This window comes from Haemaphysalis longicornis, unplaced genomic scaffold (assembly GCF_048455015.1).
Source record: "Haemaphysalis longicornis isolate Haplotype H1 unplaced genomic scaffold, Haemaphysalis longicornis Haplotype H1 scaffold_3, whole genome shotgun sequence".
Taxonomy (NCBI): Eukaryota; Metazoa; Arthropoda; class Arachnida; order Ixodida; family Ixodidae; genus Haemaphysalis; species Haemaphysalis longicornis.
Genome location: NW_027526335.1, coordinates 67,445,819 through 67,472,496, shown reverse-complemented (window position 1 = coordinate 67,472,496; position 26,678 = coordinate 67,445,819). Strand labels below are relative to the sequence as shown.

Genomic DNA, 26,678 nt, shown 5'->3' with positions numbered 1-26,678 from the left:
TTCGGGAAGATTATCAGAAATTAAAATGCTTCCACAAAAGCTTGACATGACATGGCTGCAAAGCAACTACATGTTGAACCGAATATTTTCTTTATGTATGCTATTTCAAAAGCCTCATCAACAATAAAAATATCTTCACGGTAGGCTGCTGCACATCAGTGTAAAGCCAATGAAAGTTGAATGTAGCACAACTTGGAAACGAACTTCGGACGGATGCATTTGTAGGTCACTTTTCGTTTTTTTTCCCATAAAAGATCGCAACAGTAATTTTTTTAGGCGGCTGCTAGTGCTTAAGGGTGTTTTTCTATCAATTTTCACCGTCAGTCGGGGTTCTCTGCGTTATCATTCCACTGTAAACTGCGTGGTGGTGATATGACACTAAAGAAACGCCGGCAGCTCTTTTATTGCATCGCCGGGAAACACCTCGGAAATGGTCGCCTGGATTGAAAGCATGACACTGTATACTGTCAATCTAGCCAACTGACGTAGAGCGTCTTGCCACTCGCGTGTCTCGTGAAGTAGAAATGCTTAGTCTTGTAACGTTTCACATTCCGCAGTTATCTGCTCGCGCCATACAATGTTGTCTCATATAAGCGGAATAAAATAACGCTTGTTTCTTCGCACCTACAGCTGATTTCGCAAGGCAGGACACCTTATGCGGCATCGCGACCTCCACGGTTGCGTGCGTCGCCGCGATAGGTGTTTGCAGTGCGTCACTACGTTCGAAACAGTCGCATAGACCAATGCCTGGCCCGTTGATATCGCGGCCGATTTCTGAAAGACACCGATGAATTTTCGCCGCTGGTTTCCTTTTCACCCTGGGCTTACACAGTCCGTGCACTGCATCCAGCCATTGCGGCGACGAACCGCCCCTTTCTTCCACCCTGCGTTTACGACGCTTGATTTAGCGGTGATGATGGCTGTGGAAGACATTGTACCGACTACATTTCTTGACAATGATTGCACACGCGAAGTGAAGAAATAGTCGAACTGCGACGAGCCCGACAAAATATAACGACGACCATTATGTTGATTATGATTCTCCAAGATGATGATGATGATGATTAAAGGCCTCCCCTTTGAATCGGGGTGACGGCGTGCGCCATCTAGCCTATCTTAGTAGTTTGAATTTAAATTTAGTCCCTCAACTCGGATTTCTTTTTAATTCTGCCCTGCCGCTACCCCTGGCTGGGATGTTATTTTATCGACTTCCCTGCTTTTTTTCCAACAATACTCTAGCCGCTGCTTAGTAATACCTACGGCTGACCAGTTAATGCTTCCATCAATTGCGAAGCCCAGTGCCTCAGGAAGTAGGACTTTCCCCCCAATTCTATCCGGCTGAATCTTTTGGCATCCTATTACTATGTGGTCGATTGTTTCTTTATCCCTGCCACATACAACACATGTCTCATCCTGGGACGAATATTTGCTCATGTAGGTTCGAGTTCTCAAGCAGCCAGCCCGCGCCTCAAAGAGCAACGCACTACCTTTATTGCTGTCATAAAAGTTCTCTTTCCGGATCTCTTTTTCGCTTGCTTTGTAGATTCCCTGCGATCCCTTCTTTTCCATCCTCTCTTTCCAGCAGACGACGGCTAAGCGACGTGCAGCGGTCGAAATTCGAACTATTCAGACCCAAAAAATCGTGTGCGCGTTGTTTATATGTTTATTTCTGTTGTCTAACAGTAAAACAATCACAGATAGCTTTGATTTAAGCATAAAATATACCGGAAATAGTTTCTATCAAGAATAACCTTTGTTTTAGTGAGTAATTTTTTTTCTCCTTAGCCAGTTTTCAATGAGGATGACTTTTTCTTTTTCTTGTGAAATTCATCCATTCTTCGGAATGAAACATATATAAACGACATCATAATCAGATGGTTATACTGTCAGCCGCTCATATTAGTAATCATGGGTATAAACAGCTGCAATATAACGAACTATTTTTTTCTAACCGCGGAGAGTCAGCTAGCGGCCAAACAATGCTTGTGGGCGGAGCAGTATTTTTCGCTTCTCCGGGCGCTGTTTTGTACGGCAGTTCGTGTCGCGCCTTAAATGGGTGAATGCAGCCGTCAGACACCTGGAAGTCTTCAGTGTGCAAGAAGAGCGCGAATATGTCAACTTTGTTGCGTAGGACTGACCCTTCGACGTTGACTCCTGGCGCTCTAACTTCCTTGAAGCATGTAAGTAGGACGTCTTCCCGTGAGATTATGATACATTTCGCAAGATGGCGCAGTGTATCGCCTGACGTATCATCATCATTGGCCGGAGCGGCCAGGACGGGCAGCGATGTTTTCAGCGCAAAACCGGCACTGCCGCGGCCCCAGCGGCTTCGCAACGTACAGATCGTGCCTTTTTGGATAGCGGTTCTAGTATAGCGAAGAGCAAACGTAAGATCTCTAGAAGTTTCGGTCAAGATTCTCTTTCACGATCACATTATTCAATTTTTGGCAAAAATGTGATCGTATTAAGGTCACAACAATCTCTTATTTCAAAGGGACATTTGCCGAGAATAAAAAGAAACTCGTATTAAGCCGAAAAATGTATTATGCCGAATCGTATCAACAAGATTCCACCGCATACTGTGTTTTCTTAGTTTTTCGGTAATATTTAGCTGAAAATAAATTATTTTTATTGTCTTAAACTGTGTTCTCGCTTCCTCTCAATACTGTATTGTTATCGTTTGCTACGCGCTCTGGCAGGCTAACCAGATGCAACAGCTAGAGATGCAAGAGTGACGTCTTCGCATTGTATTTATTTGCTTTTCCCAGTCAGATACAAATAAATCTAGAGGCGGAGTTTATTACCGAAAGTAACTCTTAAGCACGCGCGCAAGGCATTATGAAATTGCATTAATGCTTTAAATGGCAAATAAATCCCGGCTTGTCGAGTCGCCATGTGTTGCGTCATCGCGCCTGTCTCGGGCAGTGCATGCTTCAAGGGGTAACATCTGCTCCTGCTTGGAGGGTGCTCTCAATGGGTCCATAGATTTCCCCGGCAAAAATGTTCACGCAAAATCCACCAGAGGACTCCGTGGAGCTCATATAGACCCCATCCCACACTGGCATGAAAGGGAGTGAAACCGCACACGCTATGGCTCGCGAACTCACACACCGAGCCGGCGTGAGTATCGTTCCTCACCACTGGACGCGCTCCGCCAGAGACCGACTAGTTACATTTAATGACATAACAGAGCAGTACCGCCTGTTACGTCGACAATTTCTCTCGCCTCATCCATCCCTTACGATAAGCTAGGCGCGTATTTGGCGGCTATTGCAGACGGACGCTTTCCCAAGCAGAGTCGCCTCCATCATATCCATTCATTAGAATTCTTTTCATCATGTCCCCCCCCCCCCCCCCTGAGGGGAGCACGCCTCACTAAGTCATTCCATATGGGAGTTCCCCCTTCTCTCTCTCTCTCTCTCTCTCTCTCTCTCTCTCTCTCTCTCTCTCTCTCTCTCTCTCTCTCTCTCTCTCTCTCTCTCTGTCTCTCTCTGTCTCTCTCTCTCTCTAACCACATGCAGTGACGAAGGCGACGAACGCCGCGAAAATCGTAACTCAATAGGTACAGCAAACGGGTAGTGTGGATGGCAGCGGCAAGCGAAAAAGAATTATTCAGAGGCCGCCGGGGCCGTCGCCATAGCTCGCTTCTCGCACTCCTACAGCAGCCGGCAAGCGAGCGGCAGTGACGAGCGACGGCGACGGAGGGCATTGGCGGCAGTGTATTAATTCTGTCGCCCACACTATCTGTTTGTTGTACTCATTAAGTTACGTTTATCGTGTCGCTTGTCACCATCTCTGCATGTCGTTACCCAGGAAACTCCCCGCTAACTCGAGAACATGCGTTGAGTGCTGATCAGGCTGTTATTTAGACATATCTGTGATAGCCATTGAATGCCGGAAAGTGGCATGCCGAAAACCGGAGCGGCTAGAAATAGAAATAAAATCCTTGGGTTACGTAATTAAAACGTGACGTCACTTGTTTTTTTGCGCCTAGGGACAAAGCCGAAATAGGCGCAGTATTGCCGCGAATCATGTATGGGTTTGTTTATTTATTGTTTGTTTTTACTGCCGGGCCACGCCCGGCTGTGTTATCTGCGTTCCAAGCAAAGCGCGTCTTCCATTCTTTATTTTTATGCCGGACATTCAGATAAGCAGACTGTTTCGCCCTAACGTCGCTAGCCCAGAATAATCTTCTGTGATCTGCAATGTTCAGGGGCGGGGCCCTATTCTCGACTGCACAAATTACCGGCAATTCTGGCCATGGCGGAAAGAATACTCAGGAGAGGCCCCTAGCATCCCAATGCATTGCGAAAAGTGTAGAGGAAGTGATGTCATTTTTCTTGAGCCCATGGACAATGTTGCTTACTTGTTTACAACTGCGGCGGCCAAATTTGGGCGAATAGAAAGAACAAATTTTTAAGGCGCTTGGTATGTGGCTGCCTCGCTACGCTTGCAAACCAGCGCAGTCGCTACGACAAACGTTTTTAGATTAGGGGCCCTATTCTCGACTGCACAAATTGCCGGCAATTCAGGCAATTCGCCGGAAGTCTTTTCTGATTGGCTTTCAATTATGGTCACGTGCTTCCGGTTGACAAAGTGGTTGTGTGTGCTGTCGTCATTTTGACGTTTTATGACGTGAACGGGCACAAGTTCTAAAGTTTACCTTATTTTTCCTAACTGAAAGGGCATAATTCTTGTTCGGTAATGAAAAACCAGACTAAAAGCGCTAGACATGACAACGTAGGCCTGTCTTTGCTATGCAACAACAATAATGCCTGTAATACACGCCCTCTCTGTGATTGGCTGAGAAGTCATGACGTAATTTAAACAGTTGGCGGGAACGATTACGTCATGCATTGGCAACTTCAGCCTGCGTAAAAGTGACGTAAGGCTACGTAACAGCTTGAAAATGGGGGCTGTTCTTGTCGCAAAATACAAGCAAAATAGGGCAAAAAATTGCCCCGGCTTACGCCGCCGCGAAATGGGCGGCAATTTGCAGCAGGCGCAGTTTCGCATGCGCGCTGTTTAAAGACTGTTTTCTACCGAAACAAATTATAGTTTCAACTGCTTCCAAGTCAGCGATCATGGAGCATACAAATAACGTGCAGTATTTTGCTTTTATGTTTGGCAATAAAATAAAAATTATTTGTTTGGCGTAACCGCAACATAAGAGGGCAGTACAAGCCTCTCCACGACAAAGAGAACCCAATGCATGGCATTTGTCCATTCTCGTCCTAGTGAGCTGTTGGGTCACATGATCAAACTCAAGAGAAAAATAACAAAGAAAAGTGACTATTTGGTTCATTACAGCGCTGATTGAAGTCGAGCTTGACGAATGTTTGAATCGGCGACATCGGTGCGCTCCGCGGTTATCAGGCGTAGCGCTTCGCTGCTCTTATGTGTCATAGAAGTGATGGTCGCGGCCGTCTTTTTCTGTGATCACGCTAATAAACTTGTAACATAGCAGCAGACGATGGCGTGGCGGCAGGGAAGGTGATAACGCAACAAAGCTTGCATTGAAGCAGAGAGCCCAGCTGTTACTAAAAGCGATTGAAAGAAATAAATAGATACGGTAAAAAAATTGTGTGATGTTCTTTAGCTCGACATCCGCCTTTCGCTCGCTTTTGGATCAACGTTACTCGATCGCCTTGTGGTGTTGACGCCAATTTTGACCTCCAGCAATGTGTTTTTCTTGTCAGCCTCAGATACCGTCTTAATTTTTATAGTACATGCCAGGTGTTTTTATATCTTTTTTGCACAATATTTGATACCTTGGTAGCGATGTTTATGAGTGACTCGTCAAATTACACTGCTTGTCGTCATAGCTATAGGTGCAGCACGTTACTGAGTGCTTACGTCGTACTTACGCAAAAAAACATGGGCGAATTGCCGGCAATTTGTGCAGTCGAGAATAGGGCCCTAGGCCAGTTTGAAAACTCCGCCGTCGGAAACGGCCGTAACTCATACCCCGGCCGCAGCGGCGCTTACGTCGCGTCGAGATCGGCGGAGCGAGCCGCTGCCGCCGCCGTCGACCTGCCGGGAAAATCCCCTTCGCTCAGCGTTGGCGAGAGCCACAGTTCGTTCTTTGCTCACTTTGTGTTTCTTCGTTGTGAAGTGAAGTGAAATTTATCGCTGCTGAGACGTATCGCGCAAAGACCGCAGTGCTGTGTGACCCCAACACCGTGGACCCCAAACAATGCTCCCGTCGTCTGCGTTCGCCATCCCGCGAGCCTGTTGCCATGACGACGACAAACGCTACTTTGCCAGGCTTAAGAGCTGAAAAATCGTCCTTCTATCTCAAAAACGAAGGCCGTTTTTCGATTGAAACTTTGGGTGAGGGTTAGAATGGGCAAATTGAAGGCGAAATCAACAGCTTAGAACATAATATCGCACCGAGGAATTAGCGACGAAGCTGTTTTCGCTTCGAAGCGGGAGGGCAGGGCGACGCCATGTTAGTCAAATCAAACCGGAGACAGCAAAGGATGATGGGATAGAGTGCTGGGCCAACGCCTCCTAGGCGTTGGCTGGGCTCCGTGGGCTCAAGTCATGGCGGCACTCGGCTTCACAAATGTGACGTCAGGGCCTCTCTTAACCTTTTCTTTCCTCCATGATTCTGGCAATTTGCCGGAAGTCTTTTCTGATTGGCTTTCAATGTTGGTCATGTGCTTCCGGTTGACAAAGCGGTGTGTGCTGTCGTCATTTTGACGTTTCATGTCGTTTGCGGACACCAGTTCTAAAGTTTGCCTTTTATCGTTACTAAAGGCGCATAATTCTTGGCTGGCAATGAAAAACCAGACTAAATGCAGCGGACATGACAACGTAAGCCTGTCTTTGCTATTGAACAACAATACTGCTTGTAATACACCCCCCTCTGTGATTGGCTGAGAAGGCGTGACGTAATTTAAACAGTTGGCGGGAACGATTACGTCATGCATTGGCAACTTCAGGCTGCGTAAAAGTGACGTAATGTACGTAACAGCTTGAAAATGGCGGCTGTTTTTTTCGCAAAATACAAGCAAAATAGGGCAAAAAATTGCCCCGGCTTACTGCGCCGCGAAATGTGCGGCGATTTGCAGCAGGCGCAGTTTCGCATGCGCGCTGTTTAAAGGAGCCATGAAGACAAAATACAAGTTTGGTTTATTAGAAAGACTGCTTAGTCCCGATAACAATGATACCAATATCATCGCAATCTTCGAACAAATAACGGATATATTAAAGAAAACGTGTGAAGCAGTCGCGACCCCCTAGCCAATTTCCCGCAACTTTTCTATGACGTCACGGAACCTTGTTTGTGCGATTGGCGGCCGCCTAACTGACCTGTCGCGACGAGACATGACTGGACGTCTGTAATGGGGCCTCTAGTTCCATTTGACCGCATCACTTGAATGCAAACGTGCAGTTAACGCACTGAAAATTATCTTTTATTGTTGGCCCGTGTGACGTCATTCTTGCTCATAACACGTCACTGTGGCGCAAATTTTGAAAGTTTTTAAATACTTCTTGCTTTTTTTTCGTTAAAAAAAACATCTTTTGTGGCTGTAATGGAGCTGAGTGAGATACTGAATCCTAGTTCTTTCAGATTAAACGAAGTTGTATTTTCTCTTCATGGCTCCTTTAAAGCATGTTTACTACGGAAACAAATTATAGTTTTAAAGGGACAGACAACCGATTTTTGTCGAGTATATATTCTCTATCCCAAATGAAAGGGCATCACTTAAAGCACCTTGACGAGAAACGGTTTTGCTGATAACGCCCTAGAACTTTTTAAACAGAATTTTTTTATCTACGAGCCGTATGTGTCCCTCCCAAAACTAATGCTGGCAACCATGACATAGAGTAGCTCGGCAACATACTTTTATTTGTATGCGAAATAAAAAACGATATTTAAAAACTTGTTTCCAGCTAAAAAAGTTTGAATGGCAGGCTTTCCTGCTCCTTTATGTGTTTTTTTTAAAGCAACGATCTATTTTGCACGAACGCGCCATCTGTTGGGATAGACGATAGGTAGAATCTGGCCGCACGTTGTGGAGGCGGGAAGTTCGATTCTCCCCGGGCGCGACGTTTCTTTCTTTTTTTTTTATGCTGCCGTTGGCGTATTTGGAAACTGAAATCAAATATTTTGGCAGAACAAACGCCCCTGACTCAGGCAGAATCGTCAAAGCTCCTTCGCTGGGTCTGTTTACTGAACGCTGCCGTTGATTCTGGGCATGGAGGCTCAGTTAGCCACACTGAGAGGCATGCTGAGAGGCACCCAGCGACGGCGGGCGGCGTGTCTTTAAAAATTTCAGAATAATGTTTAGAAATACATATGCAATTTAACCTTGTACAAATACTTGTTTTAAAATGTTTTAAATACGCAAATAAACGTTTCAGCAGTTACAGTAGCTGCTAGGTTTGCAGGTCACGTGACAGGGACACATATTGTAGTGTCAAGTTTCGACACTAAGAACCGCCACCCTTCCGATTACAGGAAGTTTGCTGCCAAATTAAAATTATTTCCGCCAGTTTGTTTAGAAATTGCTTGTGGTTATCGGGCTATATAAAACGCTGGCTTTCATATGAGCTAGAGAACATATACGCGACAAAAATCGGTTGTCCGTCCCTTTAACTGCTTCCAAGTCAGTGACCATGGAGCATACAAATAACGTACAGTATTTTGCTTTTATGTTTGGCAACAAAATGAAAATTATTTGTTTGGCGTAACCGCAACATAAGAGGGCAGTACAAGCCTCTCCATGACAAAGAGAACCCAATGCATGGCATTTGTCCATTCTCGTCCTAGTAAGCTGTTGGGTCACATGATCAAACTCAAGAGAAAAATAACAAAGAAAAGTGATTATTTGGTTCATTACAGCGCTGATTAAAGTCGGCTTGACGAATGAGTGAATCGGCGACATCGGTGCGCTCCGCGGTTATCTGGCGTAGCGCTTCGCTGCTCTTATGTGTCATAGAAGCGATGGTCGCGGCCGTCTTTTTCTGTGATCACGCCATAAACTTGTAACATAGCAGCAGACGATGGCGTGGCAACGGTGGCGGCAGGGAAGGTGATAACGCAACAAAGCTTGCATTGAAGCAGAGAGCCCAGCTATATTACTAAAAGCGATTGAAAGAAATAAATAGATACGGTAAAAAAACTGTGTGATGTTCTTTAGCTCGACATCCGCCTTTCGCTCGCTTTTGGATCAACGTTACTTTTCTTAGGTGGTTCGGGTGAGAAGGAAAAGGAAGTGCACTGGGGATATTATTGAGCCCAACTGGGGGCTCACCTGCATACAACCCTGCGCGATGGGGAGGGGGAGGAGGGAGATATAAAGATTAGAGAGGAGAAAGGGGGTGATAAAGAGATAGGTTGGCGAGTAACAAAAGCGAGGAGCATGGAGGAAAGAAAAGGTTAGGAGAGGCCCTGACGTCACATTTGTGAAGCCGAGTCCCGCCATGACTTGAGCCCACGGAGCCCAGCACTCTATCCAAACATCCTTTGGTGTCTCCGGTTTGATTTGACTAACATGGCGTCGCCCTGCCCTCCCGCTTCGAAGCGAAAACAGCCTCGCCGCTAATTCCTCGGTTCGATGTCATCTTCTAAGCTGTTGAATTCGCCTTCAATTTGCCCATTCTAACCCTCACTCAAAGTTTCAATCGAAAAACGGCCTTCGTTTTTGAGATAGAAGGACGAGTTTTCAGCTCTTAAGCCTGGCAAAGTATCGTTTGCCGTCGTCATAGCAACAGGCTCGCGGGATGGCGAATGCAGACGCCTCCGACGGCAGAGTTTTCAAACTGGCCTAATCTAAAAACGTTCGTCGTAGCGACTGCGCTGGTTTGCAAGCGTAGCGAGGCAGCCACATACCAAGCGCCTTAAAAATTTGTCCGTTCTATTTGCCCAAATTTGGCCGCCGCAGTTGTAAACAAGTAAGCAACATTGTCCATGGGCTCAAGAAAAATGACGTAACTTCCTCCACACTTTTCGCAATGCATTGGGATGCTAGGGGCCTCTCCTGAGTATTCTTTCCTCCATGGCGAGGAGCCTCGACATGGATCTTGGTGAAGCGTCAACGTTACTCGATTGCCTTGTGGTGTTGACGCCAAATTTGACGTCCAGAAATGTGTTTTTCTTGTCAGCCTCAGCTACCGTCTTAATTTTTATAGTACATGCCAAGTGTTTTTATATCTTTCTTGCACGATATTTGATACCTTGGTTGCGATCTTTATGAGTGACTCGTCAAATTACACTGCATGTCGTCATAGCTGTAGGTGCAGTACGTCACTGATTGCTTACGTCGTGCTTACGCAAAAAAAAAAAAAAAAAAAAAAACATGGGCGAATTGCCGGCAATTTGCGCAGTCGAGAATGTGAATCTCTGGATGTGAATCGACGGTTCCAGAAACACTCGCGCCGAAAGATAAAAGCCCGCAGAGCAGACGCCGCGACATTCGATTCAACGACACTCGCCTGCGCAAGTCACTTCGTTGACCGCTGCTTCGCCGCCTCTGTATTCTTTTGAGTTTATAGGGGAGCACAAGTTCGCTCCAATAAACTTGTTTCTCCTTCAAGACAACTGCGACGTCCTTGGCTTCGTGACAGTATTATCCTGGGTTACGTGAGTGAACGCTTTGCGCCCAGTATCCAGCGTGTCAATTTGTGTTGATTGCCACCAAAGTAAGCTGCAGATGCTGGAATATACCGTGAGTGCTAGTACTGATGCAGGCTCCCCATTCGATGAGGTGTACTTACATGCCAACTGCGACATTTCAAGAAACACTTTCAGCATGGTCTCAGCGTAGCTCAGCGATGCCGGTCTCCGGCGTTTGCTGTCACAGACACCGAAGAGCGGGAAGGAGGACATCTACGCGCATATTTTCCCAGCAGGGTCAGTAACATAGTTGTTTCATGTTTGTTGTAGTTTTTGTGTTTATGCCGCTGCACGGTGTCCATAAAGCTGCGTGAATTCCTTTTTTTTGTTTTTGCGTTGCCGCCTCGATCTCCTAGCTGCCATTCTCCTTCTCAATCATATTATGATGTTAACAATTTTCGTATAATCCTAAGTTCAAGTTTAGCGTGCGCTGCATACTTGAACGAGGAACAGAGACAGTGGAAAAAGACAAACCAGACGTTGGTGTGCAAACCGACACCTGTTTCGTGCGTCCAACGTCTGCTTTGTCTTTTCCCACTACCTCTGCTTCTCGTCCAAGTATGCAGCACGCGCAAAATTTAATATATCAGGTTATGTCCCCACACACTCGGCCGCCATTTCAAGCGTGTTATTGTTGTTCCTTTTATGTATGAGTCCGTAAGAGCAGTCTGGGATGTGTGAGGCGCAGTGCCTCGAACGTGTTTGATAGCTTTAATCTCGCGAGTGTGCCGTGTGCAGCCGGCACACGACTAGCTCTTCGTGCAGATAAGTTGCACATCGGCGTTGGAGATGAATGGGAAAGGTCGCTTTTGTACAGAGAGCGTAAGAATATCGCGGCCAAAAAAAAGTGTGAAACCATCAGCCAAAAAAAGAAGCAAGAGAGAGAGAGAGAGAGAGAGAGAGAGAGAGAGAGAGAGAGAGAGAGAGAGAGAGAGAGAGAGAGAGGACAAATGACGGCGACAGTATCAAAGCGTCCCGGGGGCTGTGAAGGTTAGGCGGCATTTTAGGCCCATAATGAAGGAGCCCCAGGAGTAGCCATGAGTAAAGTGTGCGTTGAAGATGAAGGGCTTTACCAACTACTTATTACTGGTGCTCTTGCAATTGACATGGCAATACTGGTGTACCACTGATGTTTTTTTTCTTAAATAAAGCAGTAGAAGACTGAATATGCTGCCTGATGAGTGTCACCTGCACATTTGTTGAAATATTTGTGCGGTTTCCCCATTTTTTCATAGGGCGTCACAAACAGTAGGCAACGCGCTTGCATGGCCATACCGGTGTGCGGACGGCTGACTAACTCATTTTAAATGCAGAGCATTTCTTTAACTCACGATGTAACCCGTTCTAGGCGTCCGTAGTAGGCCGCATCGCTCGCCCCCTACACTATATAAAACATCCCCCTCGCGAGGGGCACGATCAAATGCAGAGCATTTCCGCGGGGGGCGTGCCTGCAAGTCTTATGGATTACGTATTGGTTGTTGTTGTTGTAATTGTTGTCTTCCAGCGTAGACATTGTCGATGAAGTCGATGGTGAAACGTGAAACGTGCCGTGAACCCCCTGCCGCGGCTATTACGCAACGTGGAGAGGCTACGACGCAACGTGGCGCGGCTATGACGCAACACAATCCAACACAATCCACTTTAATCCAACCCAATCCAAATCCAAGCCAAGCCAAGCCAAGCCAATCCAATCCAATCCAATCCAATCCAATCCAATCCAATCCAATCCTATCGAATCGAATCCAATCCAATGCCCTTCGCGAGAGAGTGTTATAGCGCCGAAATCGCGCAACCACATGAACGCGAACCGAACGCGGTGAGAGAGGGTGTTGCGAGCGGAGAGAAGGCGAGGAGGACGCGGGGGAGAGGGCGCACCTGTGGCTGACGGTTGAATGAGTCGAGGATATAAGGCGCGTGCGTAACCTTCCATTCTGTGTCGGCTCCGTAGAGCAGTCGGTAAAGTGCCGTGTACCTTGCGTTCCGCCCGCAGAGTCGTGGGATCGAAACCTGGCGCCGGAAGGTGTTATTTCTTTATATAGTGTAGGGTGCGGACTACGTAGTGATGCGGACTACGGACGCCAACGCGGGTGACATCGTGAGTTACTAAAATGCTCTGCATTTAAAATGATTCATAGCAACTTATGCGCTCATCTCCGTCAGCTGCATCATGTAAATTTGGGTTTTCTCTACTTTTATCATTTGGCATAATGTGCTTGTTTCTGTTTACTGAGTATACTACGAGGCTTTGCACAAGATCCGTCGGCAAACTGGTGTAGTTTGTGTATGTCCTCTCCTACTCTGCAACAGCGTCATCACGGAGTCTAGCATTATTCTTGAAAGTGATATCAAATAACTGAATTGTTGAGTAATTATAAGAAGTTGTATGCCAAAGTTGTACGTAATTGATGAGCGAGATTTTTCCCTTTCGCTTAGGAGGTGGTCACACTTTGCAGGGTGCCCTACTGGACACTGCGCCTGGAAAATATAATCTTGGCCAGCTTGCAAATGAGTTGCAATAAAAGCAGCTGGTAGAATGCCTAAAGCTCGAGGCTAATGTTATGAATTTAGCTTCCTACGGAGACAGGATCAGTGCTGCAGAGATTTTTGTAGAAAATTTAACGGGGCTTTTGAAGCAAAAAGTTGCTTGCTGTTCAAGGAAGTGTATGGATTTAGGACCCTTAACCTGCAAGATGTATGGTACACAGCATAACATACAAAGTATTGAAATTACTAACTGCCCACTGTTCACAGCATTTTAAGTGCCACCATCTATTACTTGTGTAGCAGACAGTATACAAAGGCGCAGAGTAACAACACACAGTACGATGGGCTGTGTGTTCTTTTTCTTGTAGTGGGTTGTCCTGTGTGGTCTTATTCCGCGTCGTCATCTTTTCCGTATTTTGTTTTTCAAATGTGTATTGCCAGCTCACCCAACTTTCGCTAGTTATGATACAACATTCAATCCTGTTCCTACAGGAGGGCTTCCAGTGGAAAAAAAAAGTGCTTGGACCTGGCTTCTACCATATTGGTGCAGGGCCAGGAGTTCAAGCCTTGGTTTACATCCCTGCGAGTACGCGTGGAAAGCAGGTGAATGCCTCCAAAAGTGGCTCTTCTTGTGGTCCACTCGCAATTCGTAGCAGGCAGACTGCGTCTGATCGCATACCACAATGGTAGTGCGCCGACCAAATATGTAGCTGTGACCTACTTACTGACGGGAAGACCTAATAAAAAATCAACTACCCCTCTGTCGAACTGACAACAGTAGAGGAACGCGAAGCTTGCTAAAATCGAGTTCAGCACCAAATTAACCAGCCCAGTAGCGAGCACTGGTTTCGTATCGGGACGGTTTGCTGCACTGCAGTTGTGCTCTCTAGAGCTTTACTGATACAGTCAATCTATGACCTTCCTTAACGTTCAACCATCGTCGTTTTTAGATGGAGGGGTGCAAGATTTTTATTTATTAAAGATACCCCCTCCCCCGGCCCCAGGGGCATTAATGGGGGGTGTGTTACATGAGCAGATTAAACAAAAAATAACATCAGAGAACTCCGCCACACGCGCACAATAAAAAATAAAAGAAAAAAATACAGAAACGTCAAAGTGTCTCCATGCACATACTAAAAACATCCACGCAAGAAACACAATGGTCATGGGGTGCGTTTAGGCTTTTTGGCCAATTGAATTTTGAGATAAGAGGCTCCAAAGAAAATAAGCCTAGTGCTTGACCAGTTTTCAATTTTTTTTTTACTTCTCAGTGACGAAGATCTCGGCAAGCATCTGGATGCCCCTACAACGTACGAGCTGGGCACCTCTGATACCTGTCATCTTCTATGGCTGTGAAATTGGGAATAAACAAAACTAAAAACTGCATCCTTGCTATAGCATATTCCTTTTACATTTTTAAAATAAATAGCGCAGGAACATAGAAATAACATGGAGTACAATGCACGAACACTTGCGCGTCATCCTTCCTGGTCACTTATCTGGATTTGTGCTGCAGTTTAAACAACGAACTGCCGTCTAGCCAAAGTTCACAACCACTTCGAAGTGTGCCTCTCAAGCTGAAAAGTTTAATTCAATTCATTTACCCGAGGAACATTTTAAGGTGTCATCACAAGAGGGCAGAAAGAAGATTTGGATGCAACACTGCGGGTTAACGGTTAATTTACTGCAGGTTAACTTACTGCAGCAGTTTCTAAAAATTTGGCCTATTTTGATCCTGCCTTCACATATGCTCTTGAAGCTTGTTAGTTGGAAGCAATCTAATGTTTGTTGCACATCAGTTACTACAGAGCGCTAGGGTCATGAAAATCAAGCATCCTGCAATAACAGAAACTTGTATGGATCATCTACTGTAAATAAATGGGAATTTTGGAATGAACAGATCTGAAAACTGTTTTGAACGTGCAATGTCTGCTCGTCCGCCTTTCTAGTTCAAAAGTGGCGCAAGTAAAAGTGCTATTGCGATTTCTCGCAGCTCTACACGGAAATTTTCTTTGATTTTTTCATCGTTCTTGAAAGAAGCACGATTTTAAACGCAGAGAGAATTCAGTGCCAGATAAATAATCAGAAAGATGCCCTCACAGTCTGGTGATTGGTGGGTGCGGAAGCAGTAATACGAACCACCCGAGGGAAAATAGATTGTTGAAGTTTATAAAAATAAAGGAACCAGATCCGGACTAACTTTGGGCAATACCACGTACAGGGTCAGGCATGCGCATTCGTAAAAGAGATATCATCAAGCAAGAGATGCGCCAAAAAATAAAACCATTACGAAAAGGAGCTTCTGCTCTCGACGTTTCTTGCGTCGTCTGTTGCTAGATGACGGCAATCAGCTTCTCACCGGGAATTTTCTAGAAGGCGACGCGCGAGGCCACAACAAGCCTGCTCGCTTCAACAACAAATTCCCTAGATGTCTCCAACTGTTGACGCCACTGGCAGCGGTGACGTCACGTTTTAGGAGCCAATCGAAACATGTCATTTTTCCTCCTTTTTAGCCGCATGCGTCGAAAACGGAAAAGCGTGCTGAAAACAAAACTAACACTTCAGTGTCGACAAATCAAATCCATAGCATTTTGCACTACCCATTCGCTCCCATTCCGATTCTCACAGTACCTGCAACTGCCATGGCGGCATGCGATTATAGCGTCAGTTTTCACTCTAGGTAATAATGAGAAAATCGATGCGGCAGGCCACACGCCCCGAAAAATTATACATTACCGTAGCAAACCTTGCAGAGCTCTCGTGGTAAAAGATTCATTTTGCAAACAAATGCGCTCCACAAAGGAGGGAGCTAGAGAGAGAGAAAGAGAGATAGCTTTATTAAACAATAATGTGAGAGGGGTTCCTCAGTCCAGGAACCCATGTTCTGCCTGTGCTGCCGTAGCCCTGGTCACAAGCAGAAGCTCTTCTTCAGGTCTACAGTTGGACAGCTGTATCTCCCACTGCTCAGGGGAGGGGGATGGGTTCAGGGGCGGAAGGTGTAAGTTTTTTTCAGAGTTCCAGGTGCATGGCAGAATTTACATTTAGCTGAGTACTGTGTGGGAAAGAGTAAATGTATGTGGACTGGTTGGGAAAAAGTGCCTCCTTGAGTATTTCTTAGCGTGGCTTCTTGGCTTTTGGTAAAAAACGTGGGAGGACTGGGGTAGGTCTGTCTCGTGGTTCGATAGTATTGGGTGGTTTCCATGTAGGTGAGAAGAGGTACGGAAGCACACCCGGTCTCAGCGGTTCGGTCAGAGAGGTCTTGAGACTGTTTATTAGCAAAATTATTGCCAGTCAATGCAGAGTGGGTGGGAGTCCAGATAATATCCACCCGATGGGCCGGCGTATGTTGCTTAAAAGTCGCAGTGTGGTGGGTCCACCCGTCCCGACAGGAGCCTGTGGCAGGCGGCTTGAGAATCAGTCAGTTTAATCTTGGAGGCGGATTGGGTAAGGGCGAGTGCAATAGCTAATTCTACAGCGTCCGGAATGGAGGTTAGCCTGATTGAGGCGATGGTGATCAGGGCGTTCTTGGAGGCTTCCAATGCCACCATACCTTGGCTACCTGGGTAACTAACCGCATCTGTATAAACACGTCGGAGCGGCTGCTGGCCTGAAGCAAATCCAATGAAAACTCCACAAAGGAACGTGTCTCTGTGGCGCACAGTCTGTCACTGTTTCACTCGCTCAGGCGCAAAGTTGAAAGCCTTTTGAGCTTGAACGTTGGCCAAAGGCTTGCTTCTTTACATGTACCGTTTGTGTGTTTCCAGGCCTCATCGCAGCAATTCTTGTGAGGTACGTGCCTGTCTGGAAGATCACTTTCCCTGCTTCCATCGTCGCCGCCGGCGCGGTTTCTTCCTGCTACTTTGCCACTGGGCCCACATACCTGGCCCTCGTCTATGGAGTTGTCCACGGTACGTGCTATCTAGCGAAGACTCTTCTACGGACGCCGCTGACACTTGCGTCATCGAGAGCATCGCAAGTGTCGGCAGCTTAGCAGCTGAAATTATGAATGGTGCATGACTTAGCTGGTGTAACAAATATTTTTGCATTGCATGAATACCTAATAAAAATCTAGCAACTGATATGGAGGCAACTCTGATCCCATACCTTCCATAATCCTTATAGATTGCCTCTGCTGTGCCCAAGGCCTGTGCACCCCAGAGAACAGGCTGTGTGGGGCCAAAAAGCCCGAGATAGCGCACATCCTATATGAATTCCCTGAGCTCCAACCAAGGGCCGCATGGCATCTGTCTTACCAAATAGAATGGGAGGCTTCAGTGACCAGCTCCGAGCCTGAGACCCCAATACAAGCTGTGAACTGGGCCTTATAGGTCGCCATGAGTCAAGGCCTTCTAGCCATCACAAGGAGTCAAGAAACTGCCATTACTGATCTAACAATTCAGCTATTGTTGAAGAAATTAAGTTGTTCCTCCTCCTCATAGGGACGGACCGATGGATGGATGGATGGATGGATGGATGGATGGATGGATGGATGGATGGATGGATGGATGGATGGATGGATGGATGGATGGATGGATGGATGGATGGATGGATGGATGGATGGATGGATGGATGGATGGATGGATGGATGGTCAATCGGTCAGTCAGTCGGTGGGTCGAATAGATAGATGGATATGGGGCACTTATCGAAAGATGTCAGTAACATCTATTTCTCTAATTCCAAGAAATCGGCATCTCATTTAAAAACGGCTTCTACTAAAGCGTTGGTTTGCGCCAATTTCATTTTTGAAGCTTGTTTCGTTTTTGCCGCATTTCGACACTGTGCCCACCTGCTCGTCGGCGTGCAAAGCCAAGTAGGACATTATGACAGTGGGTTCCACTGTTGTAAAATGCCGTAAAAGGATTAAAGTGGGAGCAAGTGAACTTATTACCCTGCTATTTAAATGCTCAGCTAGCTCAAGTTCGATTTTACGTGCCAAAACTTCACCTGGGATAGGAGACGTATCGGGGGCAACGGATTAATTTAGATAGCCGGGGAGGGGGAGCAAAAGCTTTGTTAATGGCAGAAATAGATCCTCGTCTTCCGGAGAGGAGCCCTCCTTCAAGAGCCCTTGTAGCTTTGGCTGTCTTACGGGCCCTCTTGGACAGTCTGCGCTGATCTTACGTGGCCGAGCTGGACAAAACGGTTTACCGATGTTCGGTCGTGGATTGGCGTTCACGGCTACTGCCTTAGTTTCAAAACGAGCCCATCTGACGTGGCTAAGGGTAGCTTTTTTTCGGCCGCATAGTGCGCATTTATTTGAAGGGTAGACGTCAGGGTATATCGAATGCGTGAGGCGAAGATGTGGGTACTCGTTCGTCTGTAGTAGGCGCCATTGTACTGTCTCCTCTTTGTTTACAAGGCTTCGCGCGGCGGAGGAAGAGAGCAGGGGATTAAACGATGGTGTTGTAGAATGTCATGGTACGTCAGAGGGATTGGCGCTGGAACTGTGTACTGGTCACAGTTCCAGCGCCAATCTTTCTCTACCGCCAACAACCACAGCGTGGACTGGTCACCCTGTGGTGGTGGGGCCCTGATAATCATAGCTCGAGCTGACGTACGCACTCGTTCGTTCACGGCCAGGGAGCTGTATCCTGGCGTCCAGATTACTGATGCTTTGGGGAGTTTACTGGGCGAATGTTTTGCCAGCATTTGACGAGCGATTTTGGATATTCGGCCTTTGCTGAAGCTGCGACAGGCTGCTTGTGAATTGGGTACTATTGTTATGTGTTTGGAACGTAGGGTTGACGTGATGGCTAACGCTGTTGCTGTTCCCTCTGCTAAGTGTCGGATTCAAGAAGGGGGGGGGGATCGGCTGGGCGATCGCCCCCCCCCCCCTCCCAAAGCCACTTAATAATCCACCCCTCTTCCGCGCCACTGGACACTGATTTTTCGGCGCGTGTGATTTTCTAGGCCACGGATGGGACCATCGCTGTCCGAGGCGAGCAAAGCACCGCTCACTTCTAACTTTTTGCTAGGCGTGATATTGGCTAACGCAAACTCCGCCTTAGTGGGAAACGGGCTAATCGCTTTTTCTCCACATCCATTTTTTCCCCTTGAAAAGTATCAGCGCGGCAGTGAGGTGGGAACCTGTTTTAAACTGCTCAGATGGTTGTCTGCAATATGTCGATGAAAAAAGCACTTGGTGTGGAACTGAGAACAAATAATAAAATTTTGGTGTGCTGCGCCCTCAGCCCCCCCCCCCTCCCATCAACATTATGAACCCCCCCCCCCCCCCTCCCCACCAGAAGTGGGCACCTAACTCCACGCCTGCATCCGCTTCTAGAGGAAGGAAGGAAGGAAGAACGAAGAAGAAAGACAGGAAAGTTAACCTGGCTAGAGCCTAGTTTGCTATCCTGCACGTGGGAAAGGGGAAATGGGCAAAAAAAAAGAGAGGAAAAAACGTTGTGCATTCACTGTTGCGATTGTTCGTTCTCGCACGTCCCCATCAATATTGCTGATGACCATAGCTGCCTCCCTGGGCGTCATGATAGGGACCTCTTAGCGGCCAATTTCAGCATGATTTTTTTCCGTTATACCCGCTTTGCATTGACAGCTAAAAATATTCTCGAGAAACTTCAAAAAAATTGTGTCAGCGTGTCGCGTAGACGAACGGACGGACGGACGTGGACCGTTGCAAGGCGGTATCCATATGAAGCTTCGCTGTAAAATGACGCAAGGGAATCGACGCGAGAAGCCTCCCCGACTTCCCCCAGAAAACTTTGGCATATAAAACGCCGGGTAATAAATTTTGAACGTTTCTTTGATCCCCGAAAAAGAAAAGAAATGTTTCGAGAAAAGAGGGGCGCAGTCAGGACACCTACAACCTCCTATTCTAGTTTCTACCATCGGTTAAATTACCGCGTGCGTCGGTCAAATCGGTAGCGCCGTCTTCCCGCAGAAGTGATATGAGCTGATACTGCTTTGATGACGGGCAAAACTTCTCTAATTTCGGTTGATTGATTAGCTGACTGGTTGCGCACCATAAGAGAACAGCTTTGATCCCACTAGCCGCACCACCGGCCGCAGTGGCTCTAGCTGGGCGGGATGACATACTAGGCAGTCTTGTGTCGCGGTATAGAATAGAAGCACTGGTAGCCGAAACTGTTCCTCAGCATGCAATGCTTCCATAGGCTACAGCTTCTGTTTTGTCGCTATGACGGTGTCGTCTCCTTCCTTCACCCCTCCATGGGAGTTTCCCTTAGCCAAGCTGACTCATATGAAGAAAGTTTGAAGTGTTCGCCCACTCTGTGCAATGCCTGGAATGTGTCGAAGGCACCCTAAAGTATGCACCTTTCACCAAAACACTGCATTATCTCCTTGCAGGGCTCAGTGTCGGCCACCTTACACTGTCGAGCACGGTGATCAATCAACATTTTACCAAGTACCGAGCCGTGGCATCGGGAATCAACATGGCGGGCTACTCTATAGGCGGCCTCCTCTTCCCTTCCGTGACACAGTTCTTCTTCGACGAGTACGGCTTTCGGGGCGCTCTTCTGCTCTGCGGCGGCACCATGCTGAACGCCGCCGCAGGGACGCTGCTGCAGCGCATCCCACCGCCCGTGCAACCAGAGACGATATGGAGTCAGGCTGCGCAGTCTTGCGGAGAAGAGGACGACAGCGGTGGAGCCACGGCAGCTGCACGGGACCTGTCAGGCAGCAGCGATGTGCCGGCGCGCTTAAAAAATACTCATGTCACTCAGTCGGGGAACGGCTGTGTCCGCGGTCCCTTTGACAATCAGTCAAATAGTTCGCGCATTTACAACACCCACTATCATCAGTACCGTGATGAAGGTGTCATCGTTCAGGGGCTAGAACCTTCAGCACATGAAGATGGAATGGCGACAGCAACGCAGATTCCCGCGCTTTCGTACGAGACAGGCTTGGCAAGTCTTAAAGAGGCTCACCCTACCCACACAACAAAAGGAAACGTGTCGTCAGAGCTAGCAGAGGCCCTTTCTATTCAATATGCCTTTCATACGGAAGAGCCTGCCTGCAACAAAAGGACATTGAGCTGTCCCGCTCAGTATAAACATTCTACTAAGGACAAAATAACATCCTTGTTCGAGCACCGATGGTCTCGCTGTAAAGATTCCCGAGTGTGCACCCATGTTTTCATCGCGCAAACAGCACGAAGAAAGCCACCCGGATCGAAGTCAAGACTGCAGGCTCTCAAAGAGCTGTTCAGATTTCTCGCGATTCCCAAGTATTATTCCGTTCTACTCTCCGCCATCGTGATCCTCACAAACAATGCTGTCTACACTACGACGATCATCGACTTTGCTCTCGACCGCGGAATAGACAGGTGGAGAGCGCTCACTCTCATTACGGCGAACACAGCTCTGGACCTGACGGCCAGGTTTAGCACGGGGTGGGCAACGGACAGAGAGTTAATCTCCAGGAGCACGTTGATGGCCTTCTGCTTAGCGGTGTGGGCGGCCACCGACTTCTGCTTCGCTTTTTTTCGCTCCTATGCTGTGCTGGTGGCAGTGTCCGCCGTGGCAGGATGGTGCAATGGCTCGGCGTTGCCCACGCTGCCTGTGCTGTGCATGGAAATTATGGACATCGGCCACTTCACCATCGCCTATGGTCTGTGCTCTTTTATTGCTGGTCTTGTAGGACTGGCAATACCGTCTCTAACAGGTAAGTGCAACTGAATCAAACATTTCTGAGGCCGCTAAATTGTAAACATGCCCCAGAATGCCACCGTTTGTTCGTGCTGCATTATTTTTTGAATACTTTATTTGTCTCTTGTTTTTGGGCCACATATACAGGGTGATCAAACTTAGGTCGACAGTTTTTTTATAAAAATAGGCAATTAGATTTACGCGAAGACGACCTCTACGGGGAGGTTTCGCGCCCAGGGGGACACATAAAATAGGAGGTAATTATTGATTTCGGAGGTTTAATTGACTGAAATTGATTAAAGAACTTTATAGTGGCTACAGTAACCAGGCATGTTTGTATTGGAAAGTTAGACGAAATCTTGTTTCTACGCAGTTTCAATTGGCAGAATTCTTCTAGTGCATCCGTTAGATATCAAACGGTAAAGTTTAATTGCCGTTCGCATGATTACGCATGCAAGACAGTCGGCACCGGCGCAAAGCTCCTCCCTTCTGTGACGTGCCTGCTGTGTACGGTGTTTAGTTCGACAACGGGGTGGAGGCACAGGAAAAAGGGATGACTGGTACCCATTCATTCTTGCCTGCCGTTATCGCAATCTGCAGCACTCGGAACCGCTATCGAAACACAGAACAAAAGGGAGGAGCTATGCGCCGGTCTTGACTTCTAGCATGCGTAATCATACGAACGGCAATTAAACTTCGCTATCTCGGACTACGGATGCACTAGAAGAATTCTGTCAATTGAAACTGCGTAGACACACGATTGCGTCTAACTATTCAATACAAACATGCCTGGTTACTGCAGCCACTAGAAAGGTAATTAATCAATTTTAATGAATTAAGACACCTACATCAATAATTACTTCCTAATTTATGTGTCCCCCTGGGCGCATAACCTCACTGTGGAGGTGGTCTTCGCGTAAATCTAAGCGCCTATTTTTAAAAAAACCTGTCGACCTAACTTTGATCACCCTGTATACTGACTTGTCATAAACTTGCACCGTGAATTTTACGTAGACTGCGACATTTGTTTAAATTTTCTAAGTACCATGTGAATGCTGTCATTTGCGACTTTCATAGACACTCGAAAAAAATTTTGTTTATATCTAGAACAGAATTCTTTTTTCTAACTCTTGAGATGACAGCTCCGATTGTTGCGACGATAGGCGACGCAGTGCAGATTGCAGGCAATGTAAGTACCAGCGTGCCAGTAATTCCGGTTGCTGTAATTTTAATATTTTCTTTTGATACCTGGTCTTAGAATTTTTTAACATCTAGCGGGCTCACTTTTTCTGAATGCTCGCTAATTACAGAAGCCGATGCTGTGACGTGTAGACTATGCAGACTTCTGGCGCTTCGCACGGGAGCTTGCGAAGCAGCAGATGCAATCCCGTGTGTAATGGACCTCGAGGTCCTCCGATGGCCGAGCAGTCGTGGAAGAGAGGAATGTACACGTCAGGTTAGGCTGAGGGCTTTAATCGAACTCGCTACGGGTGCAGCGGGAGCACGTGTCACCACTCGGTCGGTGCTGATGAGTCTCATGATGATTGCCATCTGCTACAGCGCAGAAGAGAAAGAAGTTTCAACACTCTTTCCCGCTGACAGATGACGCATGTGGGCCAGAGTTGAACAGTCTTTGTAGAGCCGAGGCGTTTCTTTCACTAGGGGCTTTGAACCCAAACGTTCGGAAGGAAAGTCTCGTCGAGCCTTCTTATTAACTAATTTTCGGGTGCGTGTCGCTCGAAACTTGCGGTTAGCTTGGGCCAAGAAGTCTGGTACTCTTCCATGTCAAATCGGTTCGTGGCCGTGCTGGGTCACAATTGTTGAAAATTCCGCGTTCTTCGGTACAAATTTGGGGAACTGTGCTCCATATGTGTCGTTACTTTTTGATCATTGCCGTCGACAAAGAGTCGCAACTTCTCGATTGGAGTATGCGAGAACGGATGCTTGTTACTTATACAGTTCGCGTCGACGTCAAAGTGATCCTCTTCCACGCCAACAAAATAAGGCTCTGCCCGCTGTACTTCGGTGGTTCTTTCATCCAGATATGTTAGGATCGTTTCTTCACTATTCTTTGTGAGCTTGGCATCTTTGCTTCGATGATTTGTTAGGTTCTGGAGCCCCATCTTCGTAACGCCAAGGTGATCCGCCGGGTAAACCACTGCTCTCCGCAAGAGCGCAATGTCATGTCGTTCGTCCATCTTTGGGAGTGTTTTTTCAAACTGTGTCAATACCAGTTCGGTGTCCGAGCTTTGTTTGTCCTTGCATTTGACGCCTATGCCTTCAACTTGCGACGAACGGTCCAGAACTTTCGACACCTCGTTGGCTCCCACGCACGCACGGAGCACGATAACGTTGGCACAGTGCGTGACATTTGCTCCCACTGCCAGCGGGCCCTGTACAGTCCAGCCCAGCAACGTCTCCTCGCCTAGTCGTCTTCGTCTTCTTCCTATTCGTCTGTTGAGCTAGCTCCCTGCATCGCCTTCGTCGCCTTCGAAAGCTCCAACACAGTGTAACTGTAACAAACCCGAAACAAGCATGTCGTATGGTTTTCAAACTGTTTGAAATATTCAAATAAAATAAAAATGACCAAAAAGGCACGCTTCGACAACCAGTGACCTCAACCGAAGGCAAAGAAACAGCAGTGAGATCGAGTCTAGGGTAAAACTAAAAACACGGCATTCCCTACGCTTGCGCGACGGAAGCACTCTTTGCAGGCCGCCAGTGGTTATAATGGCTGCCAAAACAGGTATGCCCTGAGTTTGTCATGATTAAAGAACAAGCGACACCCGAAACTGGAAGTGGGCGCTGCATTTTTTTCGCTGACATACGGGAGTCAGGATTTGTAGATTTAGTTGTTACTATCTTGAATGTTGAACTAAATTTTACTGAAAGATTGAATTTAGTAACACTTCAATGGAAACGCCTGCGGCGTAGTTACTCTTAGCGAACCGGTCGCGTTACAGTCGAACACGGATATATCGAACTATAAGGGGATCGCAAAATAGTTCGATATATGAAAAATTCGATATCAAAAATATGGGCTCTGAGACTTCACCTATGGCGAACGATCACTTACCGATGGGCGCATTCAAGAATGACAACTAATTCCGCACTCACGACGCAACAGGACGCTTTATTTCTGTGAAAAAAAAATCGCTGATCTTGGCCTGCTTCTTCGTCCTGGAAATGAAATTAAAGACGCTGGTCTCAATCTTCTCGAGGCCGTCCAGGTGCGACAGCCCAGTTCTTTCCATGTCGCCGCAACAACGGCGAATCAAGCTGAACGCAGCGGCCACTTCTCCCGCGGAGTACGATCGTGTAGCCGCCTCCTCGTCCGGACGATCTTCACCACTCGAGCTATCGGCCTGGGTTCCTGCGACCGCAGCTACAATATCCTCGTCACCGATGCTCGAAACAGCCTGAACATTGGTGTCAGCGTTCACGAAGTCGTCGGGAGACACTCCGGCTGGAACAGCAGCCGGGAAAAGGGACGACAACTGACGAAACGTATCGCCCATGCACTCGTCGTCGTCGTCGCCGTCTTCGCAAGCTTCGGAAAGTTCGGCCGTCGCAAAGCCTGTCTTCCGGAAGCAGTTGGCCACGGTCTCCTTCTTCACGCCGTTCCAAGCGCTTGTCATCATATGTATGGCTCCCAGCAGGTCGACCTTAAGCTCGGTGCCCACGCGGACGTTCATCAAAAGCCTATCGAGGAGTCGCCTCCTGTACCAGACCTTCGCCATGGCCGCGCATTCCTCCACATCCTCCTCAACCTCAACCTCCACATCCTCCTCAACCTCAATCGGGGGTGCAGCGACCGCCGAAGAGCACCTACCAGCTCCCGTGGCGTTCGATATACCTGATGTCGGGAAAAATACGGTTCGATATAAACGTACGAATTCCTATACTTTTACACAGAATTTTCAAGGGGATAATTTATGAGTTCGATATAGACAATAATTCGATATACCCGTGTTCGATATATCCGTGTTCGACTGTATTACAAGGAGACTTTCACTTTCGTGCAATGGTATGGGTTCCTGTTAGCTTTGGGTTTAATTACGTGTTAGTGCGTGAGAAAAAGAAGTATTGCATGCAGGGAGCATTGGTTTCAACTTGGGCCTGAAGAAGGCCTGCTCGTGGTTACGGGTTCAATGCTTCATTTCCGTATCACAGTTAAAGCAATCCTAGTGGTAAGGAATGTAAAAATGAACGCCTACATGGTCGTTTACTGTGCCCAACCTTTAAAAAAATAATATAAGTACATTTACAGTAATTCACAGTTCTTCCGAATTCACTTCGGAGCCTAAATCTGTTTTCTTTTAATTTTTTCCTGACACGATTGGTTTTATTTTTTATCTTTACATGCAGGTTACTTCAGAGACGTGCTTGGGAACTACTCTGGCCTGTTTCTTCTTTTAGGAGCCTGCACTGCGATTCCTGCAGTTCGTTTTGCATGCACGTCTTTGCAGGAGAACTGTTGGCGGGGCAATAATGAAAAAAAAAAAAGCGGCACCTTTATCTAGAATACATCCTTTGACTGCTGGTGCGAAGGCATTTATTGAATAAAAAACAAAATCTCCGGACCCAATGCGGCGGTATCAGACCGGGGGAAGAAAAGAATTGATATTAAACCATGTGCGGGAAAAACAGCTTGAAACACCTGGCTTCTTTGCCTTTCTGTGAGAAATTCGTCGTGCGCGCTAAATGAATGCGTCTGATGTTAATGTCTTGGAATAAACGAATCATTTTTTGTGGACTAACGGGAGCTACTACAGAAAATCCGCAAACCATGGTGGTCAGGGGTCCCACGTGACAAGGTGTCCCCCAGGTGCTGCAGGCTATTGCGTGATTACTCGTTCGTGATCTAGAAGGTGAGCGCAATCAGCGACTAGACCAGGGCAGTTTTCACACTACAATTGAGCCAACATCTGAGTTAGTTAGT

At 47.2% G+C, this 26,678-nt stretch overlaps 1 protein-coding gene across 1 annotated transcript in view; it reads left to right on the top strand.

The window, feature by feature from the left end:
* Window positions 1-26,259, top strand: part of LOC144175257 (monocarboxylate transporter 5-like) — a 45,590-nt gene extending 19,331 nt beyond the window's left edge. The window contains exons 3-5 of the mRNA XM_077704352.1: window positions 16,876-17,019; window positions 20,436-21,752; window positions 26,105-26,259. Of these exons, the coding sequence (XP_077560478.1) occupies window positions 16,876-17,019; window positions 20,436-21,752; window positions 26,105-26,259 (1,616 nt within the window). The remainder of the gene's footprint in view (window positions 1-16,875; window positions 17,020-20,435; window positions 21,753-26,104) is intronic.
* Window positions 26,260-26,678: the final 419 nt, after the last annotated feature.